Source organism: Monodon monoceros, unplaced genomic scaffold, assembly GCF_005190385.1.
Source record: "Monodon monoceros isolate NGI ecotype Baffin Bay Population unplaced genomic scaffold, NGI_Narwhal_1 Super_Scaffold_7, whole genome shotgun sequence".
Taxonomy (NCBI): domain Eukaryota; kingdom Metazoa; phylum Chordata; class Mammalia; order Artiodactyla; family Monodontidae; genus Monodon; species Monodon monoceros.
Window position 1 is genome coordinate 106,265,788 of NW_021703784.1, and position 11,999 is coordinate 106,277,786.

Here is an 11,999-nt window from a genome sequence, read left to right on the forward strand (position 1 = left end):
TAGTCCCATAGGACTGGGGTCCTTATAGGAAGACGAGGTCAGGACACAGACACAGGACACAGGGAGAAGACGGCTGTCTACACGCCGAGGAGAGAGGCCTCAGGAGGAAACGGCCCTGCCCACACCTGGATCTGGGATTCCAGCCTCCAGGACTGGGGACAGTGAATGCTGCTGTTTGAGCCGCCCCGGCTGTGGTGCTGTTTTATGGGTGCCCCAGACACTGATACAGGGACGTGCTAGTCAGGGAAGGAAGAAGCTGCTGTAACAAACAATCCTACACCTCGGGGGCTTAGCCAGCCCAGTCCAGGCCAAGGTGGGCGGGAAGGTGGTCCACATTCGTTCTGTGACCCCAGGCTTCTCCCTCCGAGGACCTCAGAGTCCCAGCTGGCAGGGGAGGGGCGGGGAGACCATGAGGGAGGCTGGGGGGGTGGGTCTATGGCCTCATCTGTCCTCCAAGTGTGTGCCCAGTAGGAAAAGGTGGGCAGTGTGGTGGGCAGCCAGCCAGCTCCTGCCACCACGAGGTACAGAGGCCAGGGAGCGAGAAGATGGGGTGCCCAGCTGTGCTAGGGGTCCAGCCAGGGGTGCCATCATTAAGCACAGGTACGAAGCAGAAGAAGGTCAGGGGCACGAGAGGATGTGGACATGGACGCCCGGGACTGAGGTGCTGTGGAAACCCAAGCAGAGGTGGCCAGGGCCATTTGTGTGGGTGTGGGCAGAGAGCAGAGATGCGGGGAGGGAGATGGTCAGCGGGTCCGCAGGCTGCAGGGATGCCCAGGGTCTCCCGCTGGGGCTTGACCCTCATTCCTGCGCTCAGGCTTCCCAGGCCCGTCAGCCAGTGCGCGTGTGCACACATGCTGTGTGTGTGCCCTGGGGAGGAACTGCAGGGTTTGCTGGTGCAGCTCCCTCCACGCTCCCCATCAGGCAAGCTGGGTCCTGGAGCCGGAGGTGCCTGGGGACAGACAGGGACAGGGCAGGGAGTCTGCGGGGTGGGCGGGGGACAGACAGGTCGGAGGGAGGCCCGGGAGGACGATGACAGGCAGACAGGAGTGGCTGTGCTGAGCAGATTCACTGAGACAAGGCAAGGTGAGAGTCCGGGGCGGCAGGTGGGTTACAGGAGCCACCAGGGACAGGGGACAGCGGAAGAGACAGGGGAGCAGATAAAGGTGTCTGTGCACACACGTGTCACCTGATGGGGTCTGGGGGTCAGGCAGAGGGGTGTGGCTGAGACCCCCCGCACGGGCCGGGTCTCCCTGGAAGGGGGCAGCTGAGGTGAGCCTGGAATTGCCAGAAATTCCCCAGGGAGCCAGGGAGTGGGCTCCGGAAGCAGGAGAAACCATGAGGAGGGGGCCCAGGTGGGGGGTCCGCGATGACCCCCGCGGGCACAGCAGGGAGAAGCTGTCCAGAAGGTCTTCCTACGGGCACACCACCCCCCCCACCAAGGACGACAGAGGATGAAAACTGGGAGTCCAGCAAGGACTTTGGTGATGCGGGTGGTCAGGAGGTAGGGTCAGATGTGAGAGGAGCCCCGGGACCCAGTGTGGACAGTGGGCACGCAAACTCCTGCCCCGCCTGAGGGCTACCTGCCCTCTACACAGGGTTGCCATGGCCTGGACCATGTGCCGGGCTCTCGGGGCTGAGGGCTCACAGAAGGCTTCTTTGAGGAGGTGGGGAGGGGGCAGCCGAGGGAGAGCCCAGGAGACGCTTCCAGAACTGGCGTTGAGGCGGGTGTGGCATGGCAGAGAGGTTGGGGGCAGCTGGAGGACTCCCAGAAGGGGCCAGAGCTCCCTCCTCACCTGTCCATCCTGTGAGCCGGGTATACTCACATGCACACCCATTTTGTTGTCAGGTAAACCGAGGTCCAGCTGCTGTGAGGAGGAGGGTGACAGGGAGGCCTATGGCTTGCTGGTTAAGGGGCAGGGGGAGCAGGTCTGGGCCTGGATGGAGCTGGTGCTTGGGGACCAAAGGGGACAGGTGTGGACAGGTGGTCACGGGCGAGGCTGGAGAGAGGGTGAGGCACCATGAAGCCCTGCAGGTGGATGCTCACGGAGAGGCTCTGTGTCCTCCAGGCCACGCTGGCTTCCCCCTGGCCAGGTGGGGATACAGGTGAAGGGGGAGGGGAGGCCTGTCCCACAGGTGCAGGAAACCCAGGGGGACCGCAACCCATACTAGTCCTTACGGCTCCACCCACTTCCAAGTGGACCCTCGGCTCCGCCCCACCCCCCCCCCCCGAGGCTGGCACCGCCCACCCTGCCCCGTCTCTCTGGCCCACTGCACTCACCCAACCTGCTGAAGAAGGGCGTGTCCAGAGCCCTCCCGAGACCCCTGTCTGGGTCTCCCACGTCCATCAAGCCCGCTGCCCTGTCATCAGCCCACGGGCCCCGCCCGGTCTCCCGAGCTCCCTGGGCTCGTCTGCCCACATCTCCATCTTCAGAAGTCTGGGCTTAAGAGTGTTCTCGTTTAGGGGCTTCCCTGGTGGCGCAGTGGTTGAGAATCCGCCTGCCAATGCAGGGGACACGGGTTCGAGCCCTGGTCCAGGAAGATCCATCATGCCGTGGAGCAACTAAGCCCGTGCGCCACAACTACTGAGCCTGCGCTCTAGAGCCCGCGAGCCACAACTGCTGAGCCCCTGCGCCACAACTACTGAAGCCCGCGCGCCTAGAGCCCGTGCTCTACAACACGAGAAGCCACCGCAATGAGAAGCCCGTGCACCGCATCGAAGAGTAGCCCCTGCTCGAAACAACTAGAGAAAGCCCGTGCACAGCAACAAAGACCCAACGCAGCCAAAATTTAATTAATTTTTTTTAAAAAGTGTTCTTGTTTTGACGTTTAAAGAAAAGTTTAATCTGGGGAAATGATTTCATACTGACAGAAAAGTTTCAAGATTAACGCAAAGGGCATCTCTAACTCTGTCACCTGCTGCCGCTGCCTCTCACTCTCTCCCCTCCTCTACTCCTAAGGCCCTCGTGGCCTGTTTTCTGAAACTGGAGCCGCCCTCTCCCCTGACCACAGTGCCGACACCAACCTCAGTCTAGCGGACGTGAAACACCACCGTCATCTCACCGGCCAGTCTGTGTCCTTGTGACCGGCTCCCCTCGGTGACTTTGTTTTTTGTTTGTTCTGCCCACTTCCTTTCTGGCTCACCGAGAGGGTGCAGGCTCTCTGTGCACCGGCTGTCCCTGTGGTCAGCCATTCCTCCCGGATACCTGGTCCCTTCCTGGAGGACAGTGTAGGGACCAAGGCCCGGGGGCCCGGGCACACTCGCAGGGGCAGGCCGGGGAGAGAGCTGAGGGCACAATCCCGCATACGCCCCGCACCACGCAGGAGCATGCCCGCCAGCGTCGCCTGCCACCGCAGTCCAGCCGAGCCACATGCCCCGGGGCTTCCTGTGTCTGCGTTCCCTCCCTGACCTCCAGCATCACCCACGGAGCGGGCCGTGTCCCCTGCACCTTTGCTGCCCTCCTTCTGCTGCCCTGCATCCAGCTCGCGCCCTCCAGGGGTTGCTGTCTCACTCCGTCCTTTGTCAGGGACGTCCGTCGCCCAGTACTCACGTCTGAGGACGCCCAGACCCCATCTCCAGCCCGGACCCCTGCACCCAGCTGTTTGTGCCTGGGAACTGCCACGTTCCCCAGCCCCCCAAAATCTCAGCCCAAAGCCAGCCCCTCACCTGCCCCAGGCTCCTGCCCTGGAGAACAGCCCTCCACCCTCTCCCCTTCAGCACAGGCCTGGGTGCCCCTTCTCCCTCGTCCACCAAGTCCCGGGGGCTCCGCCTCTCGAATCTCTCTCCATCCACCACCGCCTTCCACCCATCCCGGGAGGTGACAGTGGCCCCTCTCCCCTCTCCCACCTCCAGCCCCCACCGTTCTCCACCCTGCAGAGATCTTTCTAGAAGGTGCTGGATTATGCACTTGCCCAGGATTGCCCCATTCAGCCCCGCGTCCACACGGCTGCAGGGGCACCGAGGTCACCCAGCAAGGGCAGTGGCAGAGGGGCGCAGAGGGGCGTGGAGCCAGGCCGAGCGGCGCTGGCCAGGTGTTTCTGCCTTGGTTTGCTTTGCACGGCCCTCTTTCACTTCACTCATTCATTGGAAAATGGAACAAGCACCCATAAATCCACTGCTGTGCCCAAGAATTACAACATCATCCCCCAAACCTACTTCTGCTTCCGTGTTTCCACCCCACCTGTCCCCGGCTTGGCCCCCACCCCGGGGGATCACTGTCTGGAATTCTGTGTTTGACATTCCCTTGCCTTTTGAAAAGAAGACCATTTTCCACATCTGACCGAGTTGGGTCCTGCGTGTGGGAACCGCATCCCTGGGATCCCTGCACCCGCCATGGCCCTGGGCATAGATTCGCGCTCCCTTTCCCGGCGGGCACGGCCCCTGCGCAGCTGCCCGGTTCACTTTGCCGGGTCCGAGGCAGGTACTGCCTCTATCACTGGCAGCTCTCACTGCCAAAACCCACTCGCTCCTTGAATTCACTGCCTGCCCTGCCTGCTCTGGACTCCGCATGGGCTGAGCCTCAGCCAGGAACGTCGAGGGGTCCCCTCTACCCTGCATCCGTGAGCGGGAAAGGCAGCCAAGGCACCAGGCCTGGGCCCGAGGGCCTGACGAGCGCAGCCAGGGCCTGTGGGGAGCTGCTCGAAGGATGGAGCTGACCCCTGGGCTGCCGCTGGGCCGGGGAACAGTACACTGGCCAAGGCCGGCGGGGCAGGCTGACGTCTGTCCCTTGAGGCTCAAGGCTCCGGCCCCGGCACATCAATCGCTGGGGCCTCTGGAGGGCAAGGGCAGGGTGGACAGCCACTCCATCAGGGGCGGCAGCCTGGCCTCCCCGGGCTCCCCACCAAAGATCTGAGCGCAGGACCTTGGCGGGCCACGGCATCATCCCTCACAGAGGAGGCTGACGGCGGCCTTGCTGTGACATTTGTGTCTGGGCCTGTCGGGCACATCGTCCCTTGATGTGTGGCGTGGGCCAGGGCCGGGGGCTGTGCAGAAGGGAGAAGCTAGCCCTCTCACTGGGCCCGGTGTCAGGCCAACTGGGCCTGTCATCAGTCTCCAGTGGGAGCACGGACCCTACCCGGCGTGCCCCCGCCCCATGCGCTCAAGACTCCCCAGAGGGCCAGCTGATCCAGGGCTGCCCCGCGTGCCCCCTGGTGGCGGGGGCGGGGGGTCTGGGGAGGAGCAGCCTGGGAGGAAGGGGCTGCCCACAGGGCACGGGGCACAGGCCCACGAGGCCCCTGCCTGGACTTGTGCCACAGGGACAGGGTCTCTGGGCCCTGTGGGGACCTTCATGGTGACAGTGACAGTGGACCAATGGTCATCTAGGGAACTGGCTCTGACACGGCCCCGGGCACCTGTGTCCAAGCTTCCAGGGTCTGACACCAACATCACCAAGCAGCGGCAGGCGGCAGGCGGGTGGGTGGGGTCCCTGCCCTGGCAGTGGCCCTCCCAGCCCAGCCGAAGCCCCCCGAAGCCCGTGTGTGGCTCCTCCACCTCCAGCCCAGGGTCCCCGGTCTCAGAGGCCTTCGCACGGCGGCCCGTGGGCAGAGAGGCTGGGGCAGGGCCGGCCCGAGGAGAGCAGAGCAGTCGGGGATTGGAATCCTTTATTGACAGGAGCTGAGCCCGACTCGGAGGGCCTCGGGCGGGAGCGGGCGGCGGCGGCCTAGGACTCGGACTCGAACATCTTCTTGCGGCCCTCCATGCCCGACTTTTCCTCGATGTTCTTCCTCCAGTCTCCCACGTCACGCAGGTCCCGCTCCTGCAGGGGCACCAGGAGAGGGCTCAGGCCCACCGCCTCCAGCCTCACTTCCCCTCCCAGTCCCCTCCTGGCAGACCCATCCGGGATCTGAGCCGGCCCGGCAGGCAGGGTGCGCGGTGGGGTCTGAGCAGGCCCGGCAGGCGGGGCGCGCGGTGGGGACCCTCCTACCTTCTCGGTTTCCTCCTTCTTGACCTGCTTGAGGTTGGCCCTGAGGTCCATGCACACCTTGTGCTTGGAGCCCAGCAGCGCCTTGAGCATAGCGTCGGCCGACATGCGCACCCTTCTCAGCGGGGGCCGCTTGAACTTGCCTCGCAGGTCGAACAGCTTCTGGTTCATGTCCTCCAGCTGCGGGGCGGGCAGCAAGGCTGGGCGGGAGGCGGCGGAGGCCGAGACCTCGCGGTCGGGGCGCCCCCCGCACCGTGCCCGCCTCCCCGGCCTCTCACCTCCTTGGTGCTCTTCTGCACCTTCACCTCCATGTCGTACTTCTCCTCCTCGGCCACGTTGATCTTGGCGTGCAGCTGTTGGCAGAGCTCCTGGGGGGGGGGGGGGGGGGGGCGCCGGGGGGGGGGGGGTGGCCTCCGCCCGCCCTGACCACCCTGCTTGCCCTCTGGACCGAGGGGGAGACGGGGCGGTGAGCAGGGCCTGCTGGGCGGGCGGGTGGGCGGTGTGGGGGCCTGGGTACCTGCACCTCGGCCATGGAGCCGGGAATGTGCAGTGGCGGGCAGTGCTCAGTCAGGTAGCTCTGCTTCTCCGTCTCCCGGCGGCTCTCCTCCTTCTCCAGCTCCGTGGCCGCGATCTGGAGCATGACGCTCTGGGGGGTTTGGGGGGGCGGGGGGTAGGCGGTGGTGAGGGGCTGCGGCACGCCAGCCTGCAGACCCCCCGGGCGGCCCTCCCCAGGCCCGCACCTACCTTCAGGTGCTGTCTGCGGGCCGTGATGGCCCTATTGCGCTTCTGCAGGGCAGGGAGAAGATGCAGGAGGGAGAGTCAGGGTCGGCGGGGCTCAGCCGTCCAGCCAGGGGGTCCTGCCCGAGGGGCGGCTGGGCCTGGGCCTGGTGGGGAGGCTGGGCCCAGGACACGGCGCTGCACGGTGACCCTTTGCCCCGGTGGCCCTTCGGGTTGGGAGGACTGGGGTCGGGAGAAGGGGCTGTGTTTCTGCGGCAGGGGGATGCTGGCGGGGCCCAGGAGGTGGGGGAGGGGATGCAGCCATCAGAAAGAAGAAGCGAGTCCCGGTGAGCAGGCTGCAGCCGCACTTCCCCTGCTCCGGGAGCACTGGGGCTCCAGGCAGCCACTTCCTGTTTGTCAGTGTCTCCGTTGGGGGAGGTGGGGGTGCGGTGAGGCATTTTCACAGAAGGGGGAGGGCTGGGCGGCCTCCCTGGGCCTTGGAACTCCGACCTCTGCCCTCTCCTGAGTTGGGGGGTCCCACCCCCTCCGTGTTTCACCCCCAAGCAGGTACTCACCTCGTCACTGTCCCGGGGGGCAGGTGCGGGGAGGGAGAGAGAAGAGAGGTTAGGGCCCTGCCACGGGGCTGTGTGATGGGGCGGGCGGGAGGTGGCCTGGCGGGGAGATGCGGAGACCCTCGCCCAGTGGGGAGTGGGGTGGGCAGCAGGGGCACCGGGCTTGGGGGGCTACACTTACTCGCCCATCTTGAGGTCCTGGGCTTAGAGCCTGTGGGAGGGAAAGGGGAGGGGTGTTAGGGCCCCGGCCCAGGACCCCAGCTCTGGGGGTGCAGCGCCTCGCCCCACACACTAACCCCCCGGCAGCCCCGCCCAACCCCCACCTCCTTGGGGGACACTTCTTGGAATTCCCCGGGGGAGGGGAGGAGTAAGAGGAAAGTGTTCCCAAAATGTCCCAGGCGGGCCTGGAGTCGCTGCAGCTGTCCCCGAGGGAGGGGCGGTCCGGCCATCGCAGGTGCCGCGGGAGCGACCAGTTATTTTTAGCTCTGCTCTTTCAGCTTCTGCCCCAAGTGCATATAAGAAACAACCCGCCAGTTGGGCCTGGGGTCCCTCAATCCGTAAAACCCCCTTCCCGTGTCCCAGAGGTGAGGCCTGGCCGTCGGGGTGCTGCCCGGGGCCCCTTCGCCACCCCAGCCTGCCTCTGGATGCGTCTCCCTCTCGCCCCCTGCTCCGTGGAAGACCCCCAGAGAGGCTGCTGGCGGCGGCCCTGGCCCCCAGGCCCCCGCCCCGGGAAGTCTTCCTGCAAGCGAGCTCCAGCAGTGCCTGTCCCAGCCTCTGGGCCGGCCTCACCTCGCGTCCGGGCGGCAGCGCTGGGAGTGGGGTCAGGCCAGCCGCGGCGAGTTGGGCTGGTGGGCCCAGGGGGAGGGGTATAAATGGCCTCCCCCAGGCTGGGCCCCTGCTCAGAAAGGGCATGGAGCCCTCCTCAGACCAATGGGGGCACAGGGACCTCCCCACCTGCCCAGGCTGCCTGGCCCGGCCCAGCCTCGTGCTGCCATCCAGGCCAAGAAGTCTTGGTTGGGGGGGGGGGGGGGGCGGTGCTGAGGTTGGGTTGGTCTATTTAGGGCTCAGTGATGACTTCGAGATGCCTCCCTTGTATCTTACAAGGAGCCTGAGGACAGGACGACGGCCTCGCCAGCCGTGGCGCACAGCTCAGGGGTCAGCCAAGGGGTCACTCCGGCCCGGCCCCACCTGTTCTGAGTCAGGATCCACACTGCTTTCCTCGGCTTCCCCAGGGCTCCGGGCCCCCTGGGGAACAGCAGCTGCCTCGCACTCTGCTTCTTATTGCCCCCTCCAACCCAGCAGGCGTCTAGGGCATGAGCTGGCCATGTCCTCCTGTCCCCAAGCTGGCCCGGGGCAAGGCCGGACCCCCAAACACGGCCTCTGGGGCCTGCGGCAGTGGCCAGGGTCTCTGGGGCAGGGCTTCCCTCCATGGGCGTGATCCCAGCTTCCCACCCAGGAGCAGGACGGGGGGTGCCTGGACGGACGTGCAGCCTTGCCTGGACCACCCTGCCCGCGGGCCAGCTCCCCGCACAGCTCGGAACACATCCTTCAAACCCAGGATTTCGGCGCCACCCACCTGGGAACCTCTCCCTGACCCGAGGGGGCCTGGGGCCCGCCTGGCTGCCCCAGGCAGGCCCGGCACTGCCCTTCTCACCCCGGTCCAGGCCTGCGCCCCCTGCCCGGGCCCCCACCCAGCAGAGGCATCCGGATAACCATGACTTGGCACCCTCTGAGCTGGGGTGCATGGCCCCAGCCCTGCCGGCTTCTCGGGCCATGGGGAGGGTCAGGGAGAGCTAAAGCCGTCCAGATGTGCGGGGATTAGAGCTGCTTTCCGGGCCAGGCTGAGCCCCCAAAGGCCTGGGGCGGCTTCTGAAGGCATCTACTGCCCCCTGCTGCTCATGAAGGGGACGCCCCTCAGTCACCATCTGGAGGGTTTGGGGACCCCTCGGGTGCTGGGGCGGTCCCTGTGATTGGGTTCCTCTCTGTCCACTGTCACCGTCCCCCAAATATCTCCCACTTGCCCACTGTGTCCCCAGGGGCCCATCCCTCACTCTCCAGCTGCTACTGATGGGGAGGGCTTCCCATCTCCCAGTATCGTCCCCCTTGGGCCAGGAAGGGCCCCTTCACCCTCACTCAGGGGTCAAGCATGGGTCAGAGCCCTCAGGGCCTGGCTGAGCCTGGAGAGGAGACCCTCTCCTTGTCCTTGGCGATGTCGGTGGAGCCCCTGACCCTGCTGTGTCCACGGGGCTCAGGAAGGGCGCACAGCCATGGGGGAGAAGGCGTTTATTATGGTGGGCCCCCAGGGCAGCCTGCACGGGACCCGTGGTCCAGCCCAGGGAGACCGAGGGCCGGGGCTGCTTTCAGGAGCCAGCCAAGGGCAGGCGCAGGTGGGGCTGCAAGGCCAGGGCCCGGTCCACCTCCCTGGCCGGCTGCAGGCGGTGCTGGGTCGACAGGCATGGGCCAGCATGTCTGCGCAGTGCTGTAGGGGTTGACCAGAGGCCCGGGCGCCCAGCAGAACCTTGCTCACGGGCTTGGCCTGGAACTGAGGGCCCCAGGCCCAGACGGCCAGCACCAGAGCCACACTCTGGGTAGAGGCAGGCAGAGGTGCGGGGGGAGGGGGAGAAAGATAGACGTCAGTTTGGCCCTGAGCGAGGTTCCACCCGCCCCCTCCTCCAGGCAGCCCACCTGGATCTGGCTGAAAGGCACAAGGAAGGTGAAGGTCTCATTGAAGTAAGGGGTGGCCATGCCCTTCCTGGCAGATGTCTTTCTCTTCTTCCACTTCCTCTGGTTCAGCACAAGCTGGACCTTCACGTAGGGCTCTGGGCAAGTGAAAGGAGTCATAGGGCGTCCCAGGTCTGAGGGCTGAGCACAGGGTTCCCTCCATCCATGTGGAGGGGCAGGTCCGGCTCTCGCCTGCCAGAACCGGGCTCAGGCCTCGGGCCTCCAGCACGACCACGGTCAGCCGGCCCGAGCCGGGCACGTACTGGAGCGAGAAGCATACCTCCCCCAACTGCTCGGGCTGCGGGCAGCAAGAAGGGCCTCAGCTTCCCCGCCGGGCACACCGGGCAGGGCGGGACTGGAGCCCGGGGGTCAGCAGGCTCACCTCGCAGTGCTGGGCGGGCCCAGAGGGTGCCAGAGCTCCAGGACGGGCTGCGGATCCACGGTGCCCAGCGGCAGGCTGAGCGCGCCCAGCAGCTCGTGCTGGGAGAAGAGCTTGTAGTCTAAAATCTGCACCCGCAGGGCGGCCTGGGGCAGCTCCACGGGGGGGACCTGCGGGGAAGGGTGTGAGCGGCCCCCACTGCCCGGCCCAGGCCCCTGGCCACCCAGCCCCGACTCACGTGGAAGGAGCAGGTCTCTTCGAACGTGGGGCAGAGGGTACCACGGTGCACCTTCGTCTCGTGCCTGCACCCGGCCTCAGGGGAGAGGCTGACGCAGGCGTAGGGGTCCGCCGTGCCGCCTGGGCCCCGGGGCCTCAGGTCCGCTGCCTGCCTGAGGCCCACCTTGATCTAGGAGCCAGGGGGTGTTTCAGCCAGGGCCCCCTTCCTGGTCAGCCCCGCACCACCCAGCACCCAGTGCCCACTCTTCCCCCATCGCCCCTCCAAAATCCCACACGTCCTCGGGGCCCCTCACCTCCTGGCTTCCAAAGTCGTACTCCACGGACAGCTGCAGGCACTCCCACTACTGGGGCCCCCCAGGGCCAGGCTCCACCTTATCCACATCTGGCTGCACCCGGGCGGTATCACAGGGGCTGGCGACAGGTGCTGCTGGGACCGTGCCCCCATCAGAGCCCCGGCGTCCCAGGCAGCGGGTCTATGATGGGTCAAACCTCCAGGCCAGGGCACCAGAAGGGCTCACATCCCAGCTCAGCTCCGCGGGACCGGCCGTAACTGCCCCGAGTCCACCTCTCTGCCACTGCCCTCCTCCAGAACTGCTGTGGCTCCCGCAGCCCACGCCCTCCCTCACCTTGTTCGTCGCCTCGCCAGCCAGGCGGCCCCCCCGCCTCCACTCTGGGCAGACCAGACCATGCTGGGGGCTGAGCTCGCCCCCGAGCCTGGACCTTGGGCTGCCTCCCGGCACTGGCCCAGCTGGGTGCCCGCTTCTCACCAGGTGCATGTTGATGGTGCCGCGGGCACTGCCCAGGCCCACGGCCTCCTCGTCTCTGGGCTCCTTCCTGTGGCGGCCGCGGCAGCAGCAGCAGGCACAGAGCAGGCAGGAAACACAACGAGGACGCCCGCCACGGCCGCAGTGGCTATGAGCGCCCAGCGGAGCCCTGGAGGCGGGGCGGGGGGAGCACAGAGATGGGCCTGAGAGGCGTCCATGGACAGCGGCTGCCACCCGCCCAGCCAGGCCATCCCCACTCCCCTTCCAGAGGTCCCAAAACTCACAAGGGATCCGGGCGACCAGGTCCGGAATGAGCCCGGGTAGAGCCGTGGAGCCCACCGGGGCCCGGGCACTGTGGGGGCCTGGGGGGCAACTCATCTCCTCTCACTGCTGGCCTGGAGCAAACGGCCGGGGCAGCCAGGTCACTTGTGAGGGTGGCCCCTTGGGCCCCTGCCTACCTTCCCATCTGCCCAGCAGAAGCCAGCTCAGTCTGCCTGGGCAAGGAGGCAGCCCGGGGCGGCCGGGGCGAGGGCTCCGAATGGCACCGACGGTAGGGGGGCGCTGGGCCTTGGCCAAGGTGCGGGCTGAGCTGCTGCAGGCCTGGCCTCCTACCACGTCCCCTAGCGCCCAGCCAGGCGGGCCAGGCCTCGCGGAGGAGACCTCCGTCTCCTCCCCGCAGGGCCTCTCCCTC

General features: G+C 66.7%; 2 protein-coding genes across 3 annotated transcripts; both read right to left on the reverse strand.

The window, feature by feature from the left end:
* Positions 1-5,583: 5,583 nt before the first annotated feature.
* Positions 5,584-8,053, reverse strand: TNNI2 (troponin I2, fast skeletal type). 2 transcript variants are annotated; one of them, XM_029208347.1, is made up of 8 exons: positions 7,997-8,053; positions 7,389-7,418; positions 7,211-7,217; positions 6,663-6,704; positions 6,436-6,564; positions 6,197-6,286; positions 5,922-6,098; positions 5,584-5,753 (listed from the first exon to the last, which is right to left on the reverse strand). In XM_029208347.1, the coding sequence occupies exons 2-8, from the start codon at positions 7,394-7,396 to the stop codon at positions 5,658-5,660; spliced, it is 549 nt and encodes a 182-aa protein (XP_029064180.1). In that variant the 5' UTR covers positions 7,397-7,418; positions 7,997-8,053; the 3' UTR covers positions 5,584-5,657. The 2 variants fall into 2 exon arrangements, with proteins under 2 accessions (XP_029064180.1, XP_029064182.1); XM_029208349.1 differs by lacking the exons at positions 7,211-7,217; positions 7,389-7,418; positions 7,997-8,053 and having other exon boundaries at positions 6,663-6,929.
* A 1,332-nt stretch (positions 8,054-9,385) lies between these two features.
* SYT8 (synaptotagmin 8) lies at positions 9,386-11,686 on the reverse strand. Its single transcript, XM_029209430.1, is given in 10 exon segments — positions 9,386-9,650; positions 9,653-9,791; positions 9,893-10,026; positions 10,121-10,246; positions 10,330-10,477; positions 10,546-10,713; positions 10,838-10,937; positions 11,313-11,425; positions 11,428-11,477; positions 11,593-11,686. Coding segments are annotated over 10 exon segments (1,155 nt in total). The 3' UTR covers positions 9,386-9,567.
* Between the last annotated feature and the right edge of the window lie 313 nt (positions 11,687-11,999).

Bases quoted from the DNA above. Each gene is read 5' to 3' on its own strand.
- TNNI2 (XM_029208347.1), bottom strand. The intron at 6,099-6,196 runs GTGAGAGGCCGG...CCCGCCCCGCAG, and splicing joins TGCAGAAGAGCACCAAGGAG to CTGGAGGACATGAACCAGAA. The intron at 5,754-5,921 runs GTAGGAGGGTCC...GTGCCCCTGCAG, and splicing joins AGAAGGAGGAAACCGAGAAG to GAGCGGGACCTGCGTGACGT.